The 21,089-nt window shown below is 41.3% G+C and overlaps 1 protein-coding gene across 6 annotated transcripts in view; it reads right to left on the bottom strand.

Moving 5' to 3' along the window:
* The window catches only part of rc3h2 (ring finger and CCCH-type domains 2), a 102,838-nt gene that overhangs the window by 21,084 nt on the left and 60,665 nt on the right, over nt 1–21,089 (bottom strand). For 5 of the 6 annotated variants that reach the window (XR_013499348.1, XM_078226564.1, XM_078226562.1 and 2 more), the window contains 7 exons: nt 20,356–20,474; nt 19,759–19,871; nt 17,861–18,166; nt 16,624–16,832; nt 15,417–15,847; nt 12,441–12,614; nt 10,741–10,902 (listed from right to left, as the gene is read on the bottom strand). Coding sequence is in view for 5 of the 6 variants with exons in the window: in XM_078226564.1 (XP_078082690.1) it covers nt 10,741–10,902; nt 12,441–12,614; nt 15,417–15,847; nt 16,624–16,832; nt 17,861–18,166; nt 19,759–19,871; nt 20,356–20,474 (1,514 nt within the window). In the remaining variant the exon portion in view is untranslated. The remainder of the gene's footprint in view (nt 1–10,740; nt 10,903–12,440; nt 12,615–15,416; nt 15,848–16,623; nt 16,833–17,860; nt 18,167–19,758; nt 19,872–20,355; nt 20,475–21,089) is intronic. The other variant, XM_078226566.1, reaches the window with a different exon arrangement.

The following is a 21,089-nucleotide window of genomic DNA, read 5'->3' on the forward strand; positions in this document are numbered from 1 at the left end:
CAGGTCAATGGTGAGCCATCTTCTTTAACTGCGGGAGTCCACTTGGTGTAGATATGCTTATAGTATATGGAGTATTTGACCCAGTGACCGTGAAGAAATTGCAATATTGTTCCAAATCAGGATGGTGTATGGATTGGAGAGGAACTTGTAGATGGTGGTTCCATATATCTGCTGTCCTTGTCCTTCCAGGAAGGTTATGGAGACAGATTTAAAAGATGTTGTTGAAGGAGATTTGTTGAATTGCTTCAGTAGATCTTGTAGATGGTATAACATTGCTGTCACTGTGTGCAGTTGGTGGAGGGAGTAAAAAAAGTTAACGTGGAGGATGGTAGCTGATTAAGCTCCTTTACACAGGATGGACACGTTGAACTTCTTAAATATAGTTGAGGCTGCATTTGTCCTGTCAAGTGCAACATTTTCCATCACACTCCTAATTTGTGCAGGGTCATCCCGACTCGAAATGTTGACTCTATTCTCTCTCCACAGATGCTGTCAGACCTGCTGAGATTTTCCAGCATTTTCAGTTTTTGTTTCAGATTCCAGCATCCGCAGTATTTTGTTTTTATCCCATTGACTTCAGTTTTGCTGGGACTCTTTGGTGCCACACTAATCAGTATTTACAAGTAAACAGAGTGGAAATTAGTTCACTGGTTAGGTTATTTAAAATCTATAAAGCCATTTGCCCTCGATTTCCCTCAAAAATAAATTTGGATGACAGCTATTTACAATCTATATTAATGACTTGGATACAGGGAGAGAAGGCTCTGTAGACAAATTTGCAGATGACACAAATAGGGATAGTAAGTTGCAATGAGGAAATAAGAACCCTACAAATGGATATAGATAGGTTAGGAGAGTGGGCCAAAATGTGGCAGATGGAGTTTAAAATGAATAAGTGTGAGGTCATGCATTTTGGCCAGAAAAGTGGGAAGGCGACTTATTATCTAAATGGAATCTGGTGTCCTCATTCATGAGTCATAGAAAACTAGCATACAGGTGCAGCAGATAATAAAGAAAGCAAATAGAATGTTGGTATTTATAGCTAAAGGAATAGAATATAAAAGGTAAGGAAGTACTATTGCAACTATACAAGGTATTGGTGAAACTGTACCTGGAGTATTGTGCACAGTTTTGGTCCCCTTATTTGAGGAAAGATGTAGTAGCATTGGAGGCAGTTCAGAGGAGGTTCACATATTGATTCGGGATGAGGGGTTTGTCGTACGAAGAGAGATTGAACAGTTTAGGCCTATACTCTCTGGAATTTAGAAGAATATGGGGAGATTAAATTGAGGTATACAAGATTGGGGCGGCACGGTAGCACAGTGGTTAGCACTGCTGCTTCACAGCTCCAGGGTCCTGGGTTCGATTCCCGGCTTGGGTCACTGTCTGTGTGGAGTTTGCACATTCTCCTCGTGTCTGCGTGGGTTTCCTCCGGGTGCTCCGGTTTCCTCCCACAGTCCAAAGATGTGCGGGTTAGGTTGATTGGCCATGCTAAACTTGCCCCTTAGTGTGCGTAGGTTAGAGGGATTAGTGGGTAATATATGTCGGGATATGGGAGTAGGGCCTGGGTGGGATTGTGGTCGGTGCAGACTTGATGGGCCGAATGGCCTGTTTCTGCACTGTAGGGTTTCTATGATTCTATGATTTCTATGATGACAAAAGGTATGGATAAAGTAGACATGGAGCAGATGCTTCCTCTTGTGGGACATTCTAGGACAAGAGGTCATAGTCTTAGGATAAGGGGTAGCAAATTTAAAACAGAGTTGAAGAGAAACTACTTCTCCCAAAGGGAATTCGCTATCCCAAAGTGCGGTGGATGCTGGGACAGTGAGTAAATTTGAGGAGTTAGACAAATTTTTAATTGGTAATGAGTTGAAAGGTATGGGAAAAAGGCAAGGAAATGTGGATGAGGAGCATAACAGCCATGATCAAATGGTGGAGCAGACTCAATGGGCTGAATGGCAGAATTCTGCTCCTATATCTTGTGAACTTAAGGAAGGGATTTTAACCAGATTGGAGGGCAAAATTGCACGAGATCAACAATTCCTAATTACAAAAATGAATCACCTGAAAGAGGATAGATGCTGGAGTACCATTTGATGCACTGAGTTTTGTTGCTCTGAGGGCCAAGAGAAAGAAGAAAAATCCACTTTATGCCATCAAATTACTTGCGCCGGATCTTAGTGCCACAATATTGTATTTCCTCAAACTCCTAAACTATATCAATCTTTATGAAAATATCCAGTCATTACCATTTTCTAATCCCTTTCTCTGCAGGACCGAATTGATAAGCCAACTGTAGTCGCACTTCTTGTGGTGACTCAGTTATTTGGTCACTTATGCTGAATCTTCACTACTCTATTTTCATAAGAAGCAAAATTTCATTCATCTTAATATAACTGGAAATCTAACAAATTCTCACCCTAAAGTATTTACTGTTTTTGTGACAATTACGCTTAATTTTTTAAAAATGACATGAAACTAAAGAGAGAAATTCTTGAGCTGCTGCAGGTACGATGGGTCAGTTGGCCTTCTACATGCCAATTTCTATGGTTCTATGAACCTGTCCATGTCTGCAATGTTTCATAAAGTGAATTAATGAATCACCCATAAATAGATCATTCCGAGTGAAAGATTAATCCACTCGAAAAGCAGCATGGACTAGTTCCCAGGCAACATACTTGCTGTCTCAGCTGCAGATTGTAGAATTAATAAAAACTCTCAATTTCATAACACATGCTCAGATTGGTAGCCTTGTACTGGGTGAAAACAAATCAAGTGCACAGATTCCAAAAATAAGTTCACCAGCATTCAAATATTCTTTCCGTGGTGGCAGGTCAAACAAAAAATAAAATAATTCAGCTTTAAATGCATCACACACTATTTTCAGGACCTGGCAATAATGTAAATGAAATCTTAACTATCATCAGTTTCAATAGTGAATGCTGAAATCGGCCTAATGTTGGCATTACGTTTTCTTAGAAGTGACAAAAGGCATGATTTAAGAAAAGGTGAAGCACACATGTTGAAAAAGAGGCTCAAGTATTTTCAAGACGAAACATAGCACATTTTAATTCTTCTCCAGCTGAAAACCAGCGGGAGCATTTTTACAGACCTGAAAAAAAAGTGTTAACACCAACAGATGCTATGACATGCTTATCCCACCCTGCACCAATCTCGTTTTCCAAACAAAATTCTCTGAAAGTCCCAGAGCTAATGTACACCACCAATTCGAAAAATAAATTCAGCCATCACCTCTGGTGTAAACAAAATTTTCAAAAGATCATTTAATAACCAATGAAAGCCTTAACCATTTTAAGTAATTTGCAGTACAATTCTTTTTCGGAGTCAATCACTGTAGCACACACACAGTCATAATCGCAATATTTGTTTTAATAATTAAAATGTTTTTTCCCACCATGGTAAAAATTGACATTTATACACATTATTAGATTGTACATAGTTATTTGTTGTTGTAAGTACACTGTGGTTTTAAATCCAATAAGAATAACTTATGCATAACTATCTTTTACCAGTGTAACACTTCGGATGATTTTTCTCCTTCAAAGCCTTATTGCAGAAACCAACTATACTATCCCAGTGTCTAATCTAGGAAGGAGGTGATAGTAGGATATTCCAGCATGTGTTCATGCACCAATGCCAATCTGGGCAATGTGTTTACCTGTTACCCATCATGGAGTTATTTGCATTGCTTTAAAATGTAGATTGTTTGGTGACTCTTTGTACAGTTTTGAAAAGACAAATATTTTATCAGTAAAATCACATGCAACTTTATTGAAGTATACAAACCTTTCAGTGACAAATTCTTTCCAAAGATTAAAACACAATGGATCTCAAATTGTTACGATCCTTGGTCAGACCCCAGGATTGGGGGGAGGGGGAGGGGGCAGAAGATTTCACAGTTTTTAAACAAACAAAAATAAACTTTACTATACAAGTTCAGAAACAGAAAATAAAAATTTACAACTATCTCATGCTTTATAATTCAGGGCAAGTATGGGGAACATATGAATTAACAGGCAAACTGTGGTCAGTACACTACACAACAGATGACAGATACAACCAAAACAGATTCTATGGATTTCTCAACAACCCATCTACACATTTGCCACATTGTGAGTCAACCAATATTACTGAAACTTTGGCTTTTTCATGAGGGTTTCCAATCTCCACATTTAAAGATCACGCCTTGGAATTCTTTTCAAAAGTCACTCCAAGTCAGATGTCTTTTCTTAAGTTTAAAGTGAAAACTGGAAGTGGGCTGCTAAGGAGTCTGGGAAGGGTTTTTTAAGCGCGCGAAGTATAAAAGGTAGGCTGCAGTATACAGCGGGCAGCATCGGGAGCGGGCAGTGGAGTGTGTGGGAAGCAGAGTGTGAGCTATAAGGGCTTTGGCTCACAGGGCTTAGGCAGAAAGGGCGAGGCAAGGCAAGTTATTTTTATCCAAACCTATATAGGATAAGGGTAACTGAGTGATAGGCCAGTTCGGTGCTTCCGGTGTGGGATGTGGGAGTTCCTGGAAACACCTAGCCTCCCGGAGGTTCACATTTGTGCCAGGTGCGTGGAACTGCAGCTCCTGAGGGACCGCGTCACGGAACTGGAGCTGCAGATTGCTGACCTTGGTCTAGTCAGGGAGAATGAGAGAATAATTGACATGAGTTATAGGGAACTAGTTACACCGGGGCATCGGGAGGAAGACACGTGGGTCACAGTTAGGAGGAGTAAAGGTCAGAAGGGTAATGTACCAGAGAGTACTCCAGTGGCTGTCTCTCATAATAGGAAGGGCTCGGCGACAGGTGTGAGAGGGGAGGGTTGTCCCACTCCAAAACAAGTATATTGTTTTGGATAGTGTGGAGGAGGAGGATGACTCTCCAGGGGTAAGCCACAGTGACCAGGTCACTGGCACAGAGTCAGGGTCTGTGGCCCGGAAAGGAAAGAGAGGGGTTAGGAGAGCAATAGTGGTGGGGGATGCGTCGGTTAGAGGCACGGACAGGCGATTCTGTGGGTGCGAACGGGACTCCAGGATGGTAGTCTGCCTACCTGGTGCTGGGGTCATGGATGTCTCCGAGCGGATAGGAGGCATATTAAAAGGGGAAGATAAAGAAACGGATGTCATTGTACACATTGGTGCAAATGATGTAGATAGGAAGAGCAGGGGGATCCTACAAGAGCAATTCAGGGAGTTGGGAAATAGGCTAAAAAGTAGGGCCTCCAGGGTGGCCATCTCTGGGCTGCTCCCAATGCCTCGTGTACAATTAGTACAATTGAATGCTTGGCTAAAGGACTGGTCCAGGAGGGAGGGCTTCATTTTCTGAGATCAATGGGAAGTTTTCAGGAGAGGATGGCACCTGTACAAGAAGGACGGGTCACAACTAAGTTGGAAGGGCACGAATATCCTGGCTGGGAGTTTTGCTAGTGCAGTTCGGGGGGGTTTAAACTAGTATGGCAGGGGGGTGGGGATCAAAATATTAGGTCTACAAGTGTAGAGGCTGGGGACGAGCTTGGGGCTGGGACAAGGCTGGCAAAGAAGAAGAGCACTTTGGGGGAGGATGACCTCACTGGGCCTGGAGTGCTTATACTTCAATGCAAGGAGCATAGCAGGTAAGACAGATGAACTTAGGGCCTTAATGCTCACAAGGAATTTGGATGTGGTTGCGGTGAGAGACTTGGTTGAAAGAGGGACAGGACTGGCAGCTGAATATTCCGGCGTACAAGTGTTTTAGGCGAGACAGAGGAGGGGCCAAAAGAGGTGGTGGAGTATAGCTGTATTAGTTGGAGAGCATATTACAGCACTGCAGAGGGAGGACAATTCAGAGGGGTCGTGTAACGAGTCACTCTGGGTGGAGCTTAGAAACAGGAAGGGCGCAGTCACTATGTTGGGGGTGTACTACAGGCCCCCCAACAGCCCAAGGGAAGTGGAAGAACAGATATGTCAGGAGATACTGGATAGGTGCAGGAAAAATAGGGTTGTTGTAGTGGGAGACTTCAATTTCGCTGGTATAGACTGGAAATCGCTGAGAGCTGGGACTCTGAATGGGGAGGAATTTGTAAAATGCGTACAGGAGGGTTCTTTGGAACAATATGTAGATAGCCCGACTAGAGAGGGGGCTATACTGGACCTAGTACTGGGGAATGAGCCCGGTCAGGTCTTCAAAGTTTCGGTAGGGGAACATGTGGCAAATAGTGACCACAATTCTGTTAGCTTTAGGATAGTGATGGAAAAGGATGAGTGGTGTCCCAAGGGCAAGGTGTTGGATTGGGGGAAGGCTAACTTTAGTGGGATTAGGCAGAAATTGGCAGCTCTTGATTGGGAGAGGCTGTTTGAGGGTAAATCCACATCTGGCATGTGGGAGTCTTTTAAGGAACAGTTGTTAGGGCTGCAGGACAGGCATGTGCCTGTCAAAAAGAAGGATAGGAAGGGTAGGATTCGAGAACCGTGGATAACCAGGGAAATTGAGGGACTGGTCAAAAAGAAAAGAGAGGCGTATGTTAGGTCCAGGCAGCTAAAAACGGAGGGAGCTCTGGAGGAGTACAAAGTAGGAAAGAACTCAAACGGGGAATTAGAAGGGCAAAAAGGGGTCACGAAATGTTCTTGGCAGACAGGATTAAGGAGAATCCCAAGGCATTTTATTCATACGTTAGGAACAAAAGGGTTGTCAGGGAAAAACATCGGACCTCTCAGGGACAAAAGTGGGGAATTATGCTTGGAGCCCAAAGAAGTAGGGGAGATCCTAAATGAATACTTTGCGTCGGTATTCACAAAGGAGAGGGATGTGTTGACTGGGAGTGTCTCGGAGGGGAGTGTTGAACCGTTGGAGAAAATCTCCATTACAAGGGAGGAAGTGTTAGGTTTGTTAGAGAATATAAAGACCGACAAATCCCCAGGGCCTGATGGAATCTATCCAAGGCTGCTCAGGGAGATGAGAGATGAAATCGCTGGGCCTCTGACGCAAATCTTTGTCTCGTCACTGGACACAGGTGAGGTCCCAGAGGGTTGGAGGATAGCTAATGTGGTCCCGTTATTTAAGAAGGGTAGGAAGGATAACCCGGGTAATTATAGGTTGGTGAGCTTGACGTCCGTGGTGGGGAAGTTGTTGGAGAAGATTCTTAGAGATAGGATGTATGCGCATTTAGAAAGGAATAAACTCATATCACAATAGTCAGCATGGTTTTGAGAGAGGGAGGTCATGCCTCACTAACCTGGTGGAGTTTTTTGAAGAAGTGACCAGAATGGTTGACGAGGGAAGGGCCGTGGATGTCGTCTATATGGACTTTAGTAAAGCGTTTGACAAAGTCCCTCATTTGTAGGCTGGTGAAAAAGGTTGGATCTCATGGGATAAAGGGGGAGGTGGCTAGATGGGTGGAGAACTGGCTTGGTCACAGAAGACAGAGGGTGGTAGTGGAAGGGTCTTTTTCCGGCTGGAGGCCTGGGCTCTGTATTGGGACCTCTGCTGTTTGTGATTTATATAAACGATCTGGAAGGTGTAACTGGGGTGATCAGTAAGTTTGCGGACGACACAAAATTGGCAGGACTTGCAGATAGTGAGGAGCATTGTCAGAAGCTACAGAAGGATATAGATAGGCTGGAAATTTGGGCAAAGAAATGGCAGATGGAGTTCAATCCTGATAAATGCGAAGTGATGCATTTTGGTAGAAATAATGTAGGGAGGAGCTATACGATAAATGGGTGTAGATACGCAGAGGGACCTGGGTGTGCAAGTCCACAGATCCTTGAAGGTGACGTCACAGGTGGAGAAGGTGGTGAAGAAGGCATATGGCATGCTTGCCTTTATAGGACGGGGCATAGAGTATAAAAGTTGGGGTCTGATGTTGCAGATGTATAGAACGTTGGTTCGGCCGCACTTGGAATACTGCGTCCAGTTCTGGTCACCACACTACCTGAAGGACGTGGAGGCTTTGGAGAGAGTACAGAGGAGATTTACCAGGATGTTGCCTGGTATGGAGGGGCTTAGTTATGAGGAGAGATTGGGAAAACTGGGGTTGTTCTCCCTGGAAAGACGGAGGATGAGGGGAGACTTAATAGAGGTGTATAAAATTATGAAAGGCATAGATAGGGTGAACAGTGGGAAGCTTTTCCCCAGGTCGGTGGTGACGTTCACGAGGGGTCATAGGTTCAAGGTGAAGGGGGGGGGGGGGGGAGGTTTAACACAGATATCAGAAGGACATATTTTACACAGAGGGTGGTGGGGGCCTGGAATGCGCTGCCAGGCAAGGTGGTGGAGGCGGACACACTGGGAACGTTTAAGACTTATCTAGACAGCCATATGAACGGAGTGGGAATGGAGGGATACAAAAGAATGGTCTAGTTTGGACCAGGGAGCGGCACGGGCTTGGAGGGCCGAAGGGCCTGTTCTTGTGCTGTATTGTTCTTTGTTCTTGTTCTTTGTCTTCAATCAGAATTTCAATCTTGCATTCCAAGATCATTTTTCCCTGGATCTTGGATTGTATTTGAGCCTCATTTTCCACACACAATCTCAGATCTTCGACCATGCCAAGTAGGACACCACTGCTCCAAAGGTGTACCCTTTGACCCAGTGGGCTGTAGCACAAAGTCAACAGCCTTTGGTTGAATTCTCAGATCTTCAGGATCTTCTCATGTCCACTTTGCTTACAGTTTGCTCCCTGCAGCCTATTATTCCCCTCCTTTCTTTAACTTCACTTAGGGGAACGATTTCTGTCGCCTGCCTTTTTTCCCTTGTCTGGGGCTGCCTTTGGGACCGGTCCTGTCCCTCCTCTCTGGATTAGGACCTTCTTCCTGCCTTCGAGACACCTACAAGACGATGGCACGCTCTCTCTCAGGTCATCTGAACTGCACAGTGCTGTTTTTTTTCTTTTGTGCAGGTGCTCTGGGCCAGTCCCAAGCCTGAAGAATGCAAGAAAACCCAACAGCATGTGTACAACCGTTTCCTGGTCTACGGTTCGTCGGGAACTAGACCCGACTGACAAGGTACCTTGTTGTTGCATAACGTTAAATCTCACAGGATCCAGGGTGAGGTATCTAAATGGATACAAAATTGGCTTCAAGAGGGTGGTTGTAGAGGGTTGTTTTTCAAACTGGAGGCCTGTGACCAGCGGTGTGCCTCAGGGATCAATGCTGGATCCACTGTTATTTGTCATTTATATTAATGATTTGGATGAGAATATAGGGGGCATGGTTAGGTAAGTTTGCAGATGACACCAAGATTGGTGGCATGGTGGACAGTGAAGAAAATGATCTCCAATTGCAACGGGATCTTGATCAATTGGGCCAGTGGGCTGACGAATGGCAGATGGAGTTTAATTTAGACAAATGCGAAGTGATGCATTTTGGTAGATCGAACTAGGGCAAGACTTACTCAGTTAATGGTAGGGCGTTGGGGAGAGTTACAGAACAAAGAGATCTAGGGGTACATGTTCATAGCTCCTTGAAAGTGGAGTCACAGGTGGACAGAGTGGTGAAGGCGGCATTCGGCATGCTTGGTTTCATCGGTCAGAACATTGAATACAGGAGTTGGGATATGTTGTTGAAGTTGTACAAGACATTGTGGTAAGGCGACACTTGGAATATTGTGTGCAATTCTGGTCACCCTATTATAGAAAGGATATTATTAAACTAGAAAGAGTGCAGAAAAGATTTACTAGGATGCTACCGGGACTTGATGGATTGAGTTATAAAGGGGAGGTTGAATAGACGGACTTTTTTCTCTGGAGCGTAGGAGGCTGAGGGGTGACCTTATAGAGGTCTATAAAATAATGAGGGGCATAGACAAGGTAGATAGTCAATATCTTTTCCCAAAGGTAGGGGAGTCTAAAACTAGAGGGCATAGGTTTAAGGAGAGAGGGGAGAGATACAAAAGTGTCCAGAGGGGCAATTTTTTCACACAGAGGGTGGTGAGTGTCTGGAACAAGCTGCCAGAGGTAGTAGAGGCGGGTACAAATTTATCTTTTAAAAAGCATTTAGATAGTTACATGGGTACAATGGGTATAGAGGGATATGGGCCAAATGCGGGCAATTGGGATTAGCTTAGGGGTTTTAAAAAAAAAAGGGTGGCATGAACAAGTTGGGCTGAAGGGCCTGTTTCCATGCTGTAAACCTCTGACTCTAGAACTAAAAAAGCTAACTATTTGAGTTTCTTAACAAAATGAAAATTGGCTGCAAACAATTCTCAGAAACAGCAAATATCTTTGTTTGTAGATAGAACGTACAAATCCTACGCTGTTACACTTGAAATAAGATTTAGGGAGGAGAAACACAATCGGGCAATTGCATACATCAGTAAAAGGCACGTTATACATGTTTTATTTTTATTGGATTTAAAACTGCAGTATAATATCAAAAAACAAAAATAACAGTCCGCTATCCTTTTTTACCAATCAATGTGAAAAAACGTGGTTTAAATGAAATAAAAACACTTTTTAAACATGCCAACTTTTGTGTTTATTTTGAAAACCAAGCCAGAGGGGAAAAATAGATAATAGAATTTAAGGGTGAAAATAAAGAACATTTTCTTTACTAGCTCCAAAATTTATCTCTAATTCTCATACTACAGAATATTTGCCCTGAAGTGATTAGTTTGAAATTAAGTGCATTATTGCTTTTGCATACCACACTAACAATGCTAAGTGAACCCTTTAACTTGCAGTTATACAACATATAACTATGCATCGTATTGTATTGCGAGAAGAAGTGCATACTTTGAGAAGGAGCTCAATGTGTCTTACCATTATCTCCACACTGGTGGTTGCCATGATGTCTTTTGGATCAGACTCCATTGCGCTAATGCAAGAGCTGATGGTTCCACAGGACCATGGAGAATAGTGGGATATGCTGTCATCCTCAAATTTAGTGCCGACATACAAATCACTAGTATTCTCAGAGAACTGCTGAAAGATAAACAAATGGATTTTGTTGTTAAACTACCTGATTAAGTTGTAACTTCATTCAGTAAACACGTGTTCCAATGTTATTTTCAAGGGGCCACATGCATTCCGAACAGATAAAACATTAGCAAGTGGCGACAGGAGAGGGGAGATATGAGAAAGATTTCCTCCTGTGCTTTGAAATTATAAACCTTTTTATAAAGTACAGATTGGCACATAGAACACAAGAAATTTTAATGGTACCTTTCCAGAATCAGTCATTAAAATGAGAAGCATAGCAATGTCACATTTCACATAGTGACAACTAAAATGGGGAAACAAATCCACTGTGATCGGAATACATCTCAAGTGGTGCTATTGTTGACATGTCATAAATGAACAAACGATAAAGACAATTGAAGGAAACCTGATCTTGGAATACATGATGTGCATCTTATTTCTGGACTATAACATCAAACACGTAGCAATGCATATGTAGCAAGCAGGCCATAATGTTGAATAGCATCACAATAGATGAAGCTAATGCTAACTATATACTTAGAGAAAGCAAAGGGAGGTCTGATACAGTATCTTAAAATAACTTTCTTCTTGGACTTCCATACTATTTATAAATATACATGCACCTGGAAAGTGAAAATTTTATGACACCAATGTTTTTCAAGACTCCCAACTCAGATTGCTTTCAAAAAGCTTGCAACAAACCCATTGAAATCAGGTTGCAATTTTGTAAAAACATTACTAACTTACTAAAAACAAACAAAAGTTTCAAAATAAGATAATACAGAAAATTGAAGATTTGTTCATTTACACTATATTACAACTCCAGTGACCAAAATGTTTTGTTTTCTGTGACTTGGGGTTGGGGGGAAAATTAATGGTGGAGCAAGCTTGAAGGGCTTCTATGTGAAATGGTTGGTGAAACCCATCTCTGATGATGCGCAGGATATAAAAAAGACCACATTGGTGCATGGAATGCTAATTAAACTGGATTTTTACTGTACTCTAAAGAGAGAGTTAACTAAAGCATATTAAAATTTCACTGATAAATACTTGAGTATTCAGTAGACATTGAGTCCATAGACATATTGTCCCAAAATATTACCATTTCTCTTACCCTGTATCCACCAGTTCAGAATATTACAACAAATCCTGAACATTTGCTCATCCAACATCCATACTTCTATGGGGATAAAGACCAGGAACCCTGCATCTCATTTTTTTTCACCCTCCATATTGCAGTTATATTTCAGGCAACACTTGCACCACTCCCCTTGATAAGAATGGCACATATCCCAAAGATATAGTCATAAAATCTGTCTTTATGGCCTAGTTTCATAGTGGACAGAGCAACTTTGTACTGAATCATTAGGAGAGTCAGGGACCCTTTTAAATTATAGAAAAAAAATATATGTATGGATCTATAAACTCATTAATTTCCAAAAGTTATATAGGCTATATATTGCTGATGCTACAAGTGGAAAGATGATCACTATATTCAGTATTTTTATACTCATGCTTAAACTCCATATTTGATTGCATACCTCTGAGCTGAAGTCTACACTGAACAAAGGGGAAGGAGGAGCAGAGGGCTGGGTGGCTGTGGACAAAGCAGAAGAGACTAATGGTGGTTTCTGAGAGGAATAGTGCGTCCATTGGTCTGGTTTCCGTCTCAACAGGTCGTCAAAGCCGGGTTGCTGCATTCGGCTGTATGCATCCTATGAATTAGACAGGAATGACAATTGAACAATCAAATTCTTAATTTCAAAATTCTAAACATTAGCTGATATTGAATCATTGATCAGAAGCTGATCAATAAAGCTTATAAAACCAAATAAAAGTATAAAGTATGTTATTCCCCCTCCTGGGGGTTGGGGAGGTGGGTAGGGGGGGGGGTGGATTCTCCCATCTCGCTGCTCTAATTTTTTTAGCGCAGCGGGCCGGGAGATCCTTGCGATGCCGATTGGCAGATATGTGGGGGAAGGAGGGAGGTCAGTGATTGGGGTGGGCGGGGAAGGAGAGAGAGATTGGGGGGGGGAGGGAGGGGGGCAGAGGGCCGGCAATGCGGGGATACTGCGCATGTGCCGATCTTGGCGCTGACAGATCGGCGCATGCGCAGTGGCCTGCTCAGTGCTATGCTGTCGGCCTCTCCAGTGGGAATAGGCCCCACCTACTGGCTTTTAATGATATTCACACTGGTGCACTCTGCGGTGCGTGGTGTGTGGGAGATTCTTCTCTGAACTCCCACTGAAAAAAAAACAGCATGAATTACTCCAGTTTTCATGCAAAATCAACACTTAGAATATTTTTGGGAGCATTTTGGCCCTGGTCTTTATCCCTCATCGGTAGTTACACATTCACAAATACTTTTGAATAATTGATCAGAAGCTGCAGTTTTTTACTCAAATAAAAGTGCAAAATATTTCAATCCCCCTTCAAAATGGATAAATACAGTGCAACATATTGAGCCACAAGGACCGAGAAGGTTCCAGATTCAATCTACTAGATTCCTTGCAAAAGTGATTGTTATAAATCACTATAAATGACTGTTAAAGAAACCTATATTTTGCTTATGCAGATTTTTAGTTTATCTTACTGCATAGTTGTTACTTCAGGTCTGACACACTACATAATTATCATACATTACTCAATATGATTTAACTGTGTTGTGATGTATAAATTGCAAAATGGTAAGCTTTCTTTTAGCGAAGATAAAGTTAATTAACTATGTATTTATAAGCTACAAATCCACTTCACTTTTTAAAAACCAAAACAGTGTGGTTAAGCACGGCCACAATTAGTACATAACAGTTGTGCCAGGCTTAAAGTTAGAAGTAATTGGATTAAATTTCTAACTGGAACATCCAAGGTATGCCATATTGCTGTGGAAATAGCTTATACAGAGAAGTTCCCTTTAGTGTTGGGTTTATCTATGCATTTTCTCACAGTAACCATTAAACAAGTTGGAAGACTGTAAGAAGGAAGTTGTGTTTTTGTTGGCAGCCAGAACAAGGAGTGAAATAGGGGTCGTTAGGTACGGAGGGTGTTCCTGATCTGGAGATATCAAACAAAAATCGCGAGTGGGCCCCGTGTTAGGAATGAAAAATCCAAATTCATGAGGAATTAAAATTGTCAGATCTGCCTGGTAAAGCTAGTGGAAGAGTTTAGGTGGAATCCTTGTAAACTTCTATCGCTCGCCCTCTCTCTCTCTCACTCTTGAAGTGTCACACTGGGAAACTGAGGAGAGTCAAGGTGAACTCCTAAGACCTGTGGACATACCTTGTTTTGGTTGCAGGAGAAGAAGGCACCCTCAAGATCCTGTAACTTATAGGGGAACACTTGGGCCATTTGGCATTCTCTTTTAACTCCACCCAACGTGTTTATGAAATATGTAGGCTGGAATTTGCTGGCTGTTCACGCCCTGCTGCAATTGCAAGCGAGAACGGAGAATTTGGCCCTCAGCCAAATGGGACCAGTGGGACCAGAGAATCCCGCTGGTGTGAATGGCAGGAAAATTACGGTCATAATATTAAGTGAATACTTGCATTGTTAAACTCTCTACTGTACAAGAGTTATTGTTTAAAACACGAAATCCTGTGGTGCACTTCTCAGCATCAAAAACTGGGGTGATAATGGTCTCCCTTGAGATCATAACACAGTGGGACAGAGTAAAGAATAAATTAATTGCTTTACATAGCACTAGTCATGTCCTCAGAAAGAAAGAACTTTACAGTGATGCAATTACTTTTTGAAGTATAATTGCTATTGTTTTTGGATAAGTGCAATTAAGTTTGATTTGATTTATTATTGTCACATGCATTAACATTGTGAGAAGTATTGTTTGTTGTGCACTATACAGACAAAACATACCGTTCATAGAGAAGGAAATGAGAGTGCGCAGAATGTAGCGTCACAGTCATAGCTAGGGTGTAGAGAAAGATCAACTTAATGTAAGGCAAGTCCATTCAAAAGTCTGACAGCAGACTTTTGTATCTTTTTCCTGAAGGAAGGTGGTGGAAGAGAGAATGTCCAGGGTGCGTGGGGTCCTTAATTATGCTGGCTGCTTTGCCGAGGCAGCGGGAAGTGTGGACAGAGTCAATGGATGGGAGGCTGGTTTACGTGACGGATTGGGCTACATTCATGACCTTTTGTAGTTCTTTGCCGTCTTGGGCAGAGCAAGAGCCATACTAAGCTGATAGCAAAGTTAAGCAATGAAATTGTTGACCAGTGAATCAATTTTACTGAAACTGGTGTGGTATAAATGTTGATTTGGACAATGTTGGGAAATCTCTGGTGATAAACAGAAGGGGGGAAAAAGTGAGAAAAATAAGATAAAGGGAATTAAATCAAATGCTTCAAATACCAGAGGTGAACATCAACCTTGACACTTTATCAAAATCCTGAAGAAATTCTATGTAACGTAATCTCTCTATTAACAATAAAGAATATATCATTGATTGGCAGGAAGTGAAAAATATAATCAAGCAACAGAAAAGCAATGTTCCAATGTTTGACTTTACCCTCTGCATGGTGACATTCCTTTGTTCGTTTGCTGGTTGTCCAGCCATAGAATAATATCCATCAAGTGAGCTGTATCTTTCCCGTGGTGGTGGATGGTAGGCAGCTGAAGGTACCATATCCATTGGAGGTAAAGAATTACTCCGCATGACATCATCTCGTGGATACATCTGTGGCCTCCACATGCGCCTGCTATCATAGACTGGTGCATACATTCCAGAATGCACTGTTGGGACTGAACCATATTGTTGGGGAGGTGCTGATGAGCAAGGAGAAGATGCTAGACGATCCCGAGGTGGATATGCATTGTAGTGGTCAGTGTATGGCACAGTAGGTGGAAGTGGTGATTCTGGCATACTGTTGGGCCGTACGTAGCGAGGAAGGCAAGGAGACACACCAGAAGGTAGACCAGGATGTGGAGGATAATACCCTCCTGCATAAAATTCAAAAGAATATAGAAAATAAATTCATTTAATAACCTGAAATGTAAATAAACCTCATGTTAAAAATTAAAGTCTTGCAGAAAGATCCCAGCTTTTATTAAAGCATTAGTGAAAAAAATCATATAATCATATTAAAAAATGCTAGCATAACCCATTCTCACAAACTGCTTTAGTACATTCTGATTAAGTTGAAAGTTCACTACAGTATCATGCTATATATTTACAACTTATATAATGCCTTTAATAAATGTCCTAAGGCACGTCACAGGAGCACTGTGGAACAAAATATGACACTGAGCCACATAAGTAGATATTAGGTCAGATGACTAAAGTTTGGACAAAGAGGAAGGTTTTAAGGAGTGTCCTAAGGAGGACAATGAAGTTACGACACGGAGATATTTAAGAAAGGAATTCCAAGCTTAGGGTTTAGGCGAATGAAGGCGCAGTCACAAATAGTGGAACAATTAAAATGGGGATGCTCAAGAGGCCAGACCTGAAGCACAGATATCTGAGGGTTGTAAGAGATTACAGAGATAGGAGTGAAGATAGATATTACGTGCAATTTCTTTGTGAACAGGGCACTACAGACAATTAAGGAAAACATGGTTAAATACTTGAAGCAAAGGAAAATTATGAACTAGAGGGAGGGAGAAAGGCTGTGGCATTAGTTTTGGCATGCTCTGGCAAAGAGTCACCTCAGCTTAGATGCATTGAATGGCTTATGCTTGCACAGTAAAAATTATTTCTCATTTTAATTGCGACTTACCTGGCTGATGATAAGCAGTCAGTTCATATGTAACTGGTGTCCTGGGGTCCTGGTAATACACGTCAGGCTGCTGGGGCGGGTACACTGACACTCTTGACACAGATTTTGAAGAGGGTAATGAAGTTGCATCTGGTCCAATATGTGATGACATTACAGCTGGAGTAGAGAGCACTTGGTTCAGAATTGTTTTGGGAGGTGAACCAATTTTACTGGGGGAAAAAACATAGACCTTTGATAGCAAAATGCAATTTCATTTAGTTAGTCTTAAAAAAAAAGTGTAATATACCCGTTGCAAAATTTTACTCAAATACATTTTAAAAAAAAAGTTTTTCCCCCCTCCCAAGTGATTCCACAGAAATTACGTTGAAAGACAACAGGGAGGTATTCTTGTCAAAGATAGAAGCTGGTATAATGAAGATATCTCATCGACCTGGCTGCTAAGATCTTGTACATACATGCCAACGTAGAAAACTCTCTGTTCCAGAATATTTTTAACATTTGTAGGTATGCAATTCAGCCTTTCAAGCCAGAAGTATTTTCTCCTGGAAGGGTTCAAATATTTTTAGTTGTGTGGATTTCATGGATCCAGTTCCTTTGTGAGGAATCCAATCCAATTGCAACATGTGAATTAATGAAATCTCTTGTAACGCTTGCATTGAACAATCCAAACTGGCACTGCATTTCACATTCACAAAAAACATGAGTGGCTCCATGTCACGTTTGTCCCTTCCTTGGATCCTACGGCAGCTAGAGGGGCTAGCCATAAATTATTTTTACTTTTCATGATTTCAGGAGGGATAAAACAAAATCTCAGAACTTGGTTAAACTAAAAGGTACATGCTGAAACATGAAACAACCTTTTTCCCTTCTGAATGCTGATTATACTGCTCCACAATTAAACCGCAAAATTGTTGCCCATAGCAACAAGCAGCCATTGAATACATTAACATAACATATCTTGGTCTGCAACCCTCAGGGAATCGTAATCCATTTAAAACACATGAGCACACGGTTCTGACGGTCTGCTAGCCAACTTTTCAACTGATCTGACACAAAACAAAATGAAATTGACACAGGTGAAACACCAACATCTGATTTAAACACAAATGATTCGCATGAATGCTAATTTGAAACAAATCTGAGCTGTCAAAGTAAAGCCAAAAGTGATCAGAAGAGAGTCGAGCATAACAAAATTGCAGGCAACTGAATTTTTACAAAAGGAAACGATATATCTTACTTTTCTGGTGGTGAACCAGATAGTGATCCAGGTGTACTCAGACAGTTTTGTCCAATTTTCTTAGCGTTTTCTAAAGCAGCTGAGGTATCTGCACAGCGTGGTATTAGTTGTGGGGTACTACTTTCTGGACTAATGATCCCATTTGGCGTCTGCACCATTTTCACAGTGGTTTCAGTGGATCCTGTCACAGAGACATTTCCTGCAGAAGTTGTGACTATATTAGTGATTCCAACTTTGTTCTGAAGAGCTTGGGGCAGAGGGAAGGGCCTGACAGTAGCATTAATCTTCTTATTCCGCATCCGATATCTGTTATCAAAAATACAAATGACTTTTTTTTGCATTATGCAACCAATACAGTAGAACATTTTAAAGACCAGCTGTGTCCAAGTAATCAACTGTCAAAAAAATTGACTAGGTAATAATCTCAAGTTGAACATGTACACCACATCCATTGTGCTAAACGTGACCTTGGAAATAATTCACAAAAATAGCAAAGTTAATAGAAAATGAAAATGCTGGAAATGTCCAGCAGGTCTAGCAGCTTCTGTTCTGAGTGAAACAGAGTTTATGGGTGGAATTCTCCCATGTCCAGACTGGCAGGTTCAATGGCAGACAGGGGAGGAAGAATTCAGGGGGAGGCCCAAAAACAATGGCATGAATTTCCCATGGCGGATCTGGAGGCTGGCATGAAACTTATTTGTATCCCACTAATAGGATGCAGACGAAGGCCCGATCACTCATGTTAATTCTCCACGACAGCAGCAGGATAACACTGGTGCGAAACACTTCGAAAGAGTGTTGTGCAGATGTTGGGACTCACTGAACAATGCTAGGGGCTGCCTACAGAGTTCAGGATGAAGACCAACATCAGCCCCGGACTCTGGAACACCACAGCAATGGTGGAGGGAGCATCTACAGAGGTGGACTTTCTAGAGTCAGTGTCCTGCAGAATGTCCAGCCTCAGAGTGCTCTGGGAGATCCATCTTCATTTTCATGAAGTCCACCTTCTTTCTTCAATAGAGGGTCAGTGATGTTGTGTACCTTTTCAATATGACGCCCAGGTAGGACAGCAGACTATGCACCATCAGTCCTGCCCTGCCACAGAAGATGGTGCAAAACCCCAGTTGCATAATTAAGTTGGGGGCAGAAGATTTGACGTTTTTTTCCCACCTGCCACTGCGGCAGGAAACACGCCACATTCTTGTCCCCACCACCAGATTTAGTCCCAGGATGGGAGGATTCCACCCAATGTTTCAGGTCTAAGACCTTTCACAGTTCCAAACGCGCTACACAACTGAAATGTTGACAGTCACAAGAGATGTCTTAATTGACAAAACTATCTTTAAGGTATACAACTTTGCAAAACTGATGATTTCAAATTTATAATAGCATTTTTGCTACAATTCAAAATGTGAACAATTACTCAAAAAAACTCTTAGAATGCATCTTACTTTTTATTAGTATGTTAGAAAAGTTTTAAAGACTTTCCAAAACCTAGTGACACATGGGACTTCATTACACAGTTCCAAATTAGCCCAGAATGGTAGCATGGAAATCTCATTTATGCCAGCAATAAAATTCCTAATTTCCTTCAGAGTGGACAAAAGAGTGGCTGGTGCAGGAAATGTCCGTGTGTAGAACAGACAGCATTTTTCACATTGGGGAATTTCATTTTGGAGCTACAGTAAATCCATTCAGCTATTCTAGGTTTAATCTGAAAATACTTGATACAATTAGGCCCAAAATGGAACAAAAGTAGAAAGTTGCTGCGTTTCACAGCACCAACATTTTTCACCCATATGGGATATCTTATTACTGACGCGAGAAAATAGACTTATTTTCCACAATGGTAATTCAAAGACATAATTTGAAAGACACAGGTAATTAGAAGTACATACTTCTCCAACTCTTCTTGGGAGTGAGCAAAGGTACAATTAGCTCCACGAGGGCAACCTCCTTGTTGTCGAAGATCTCGGCACATGCTGGTTTTATATTTGCTGTTGGGCTGTGGCTGAAAGTAACAATGAATGAAGTACTTTTATGATGTTGCTAGTCTAGTTTTTGCTATATTTTTATGAATTACAATGAACCATTATTAGTGGCAATTAATCATTCTAGTTCAATAATGATCAAGCATTCAAAAATATTTGTTGTGAAATAATGGAAAGTGCAATATACCGTGTACTCATTAAAATAGCAAGTTACATCAATCCTATAAGAAAGCCAAGAGCAGAAGATCAACTGTTCATTGAAATTTATTTTCAACAGAACTGAGGGCAGAGTGAATGGGAAATACTTTGAGCATATTTTCTTCAAACCAATTCAAAAGCAAAGCGTAATAATTCTGCACATGCCTTGAAACTTGTTTTGAATAAGTAATTTTACAATCAGTTAGTTCCAGTTATATTTACATTATTTTGACTCATTAAAAAAACTTCAAACTGCAGAAGCAAGAAACTCTATTTAAAAACGCATCACAAAATAGAAGGTCTTACTTGTGGTGCTTCATGACCTTTTTTACTGAAGTTCTGGATGAAATCCACAAGGCCGTGAACTACAGTCCTTACAGCTACCATTGCATTCTCTAGTTGTTCCCACGTTGGAGGTGCTGCATCTTAAAGACAAGGCACAAATAATACTTTTTCTCTCTGCAACTTGTAAAAAAAAAAATCATACAACCTATTAAAGATTTACAAGTTCTGAAATTGCACTGTTGTTTTAGATCCCTTGGACCATTTACAAATTGCAAAATGTATTTTTCCTCTTCCAAATTTCATTCCATTTTCTCTTCTACCTAGTCTCTTCTGAATGTATAACTCACACATGTAGATGGTTCCATCTGTGAGAAACGGCTTTCTGTGGTACCTCATCCAAATGGTGATAATTTTTGATTACTCTAGTGTGGAATCATCATAGTCAAATCTGTTTCTATCCTAATGCACATATTTCCAGCAGGAATTATTGAATAATGATCGTGAGTCTTAACCCATCCCAGATGAAGGTCAATTTTAGAATCTCGATTGCTGCTTTAGCAGAAGACAACAGAAAAGACTCAAGAATCTTTTATAGCATGTCACTGAGCTAATTGGCCCAAGGACATACCATATGGTGCTCTTTCCAATGGAGCCATTGAGATCCCGTTAAAACAAATATGTTCTAAAAGGATAATATTAATATAGATAAACTACAACATACCATCCCATGAAAATTGCAAAGTGTCATTTAAGAA

The sequence above is a fragment of the Mustelus asterias genome, chromosome 13 (genome assembly GCF_964213995.1).
Source record: "Mustelus asterias chromosome 13, sMusAst1.hap1.1, whole genome shotgun sequence".
Taxonomy (NCBI): Eukaryota; Metazoa; Chordata; class Chondrichthyes; order Carcharhiniformes; family Triakidae; genus Mustelus; species Mustelus asterias.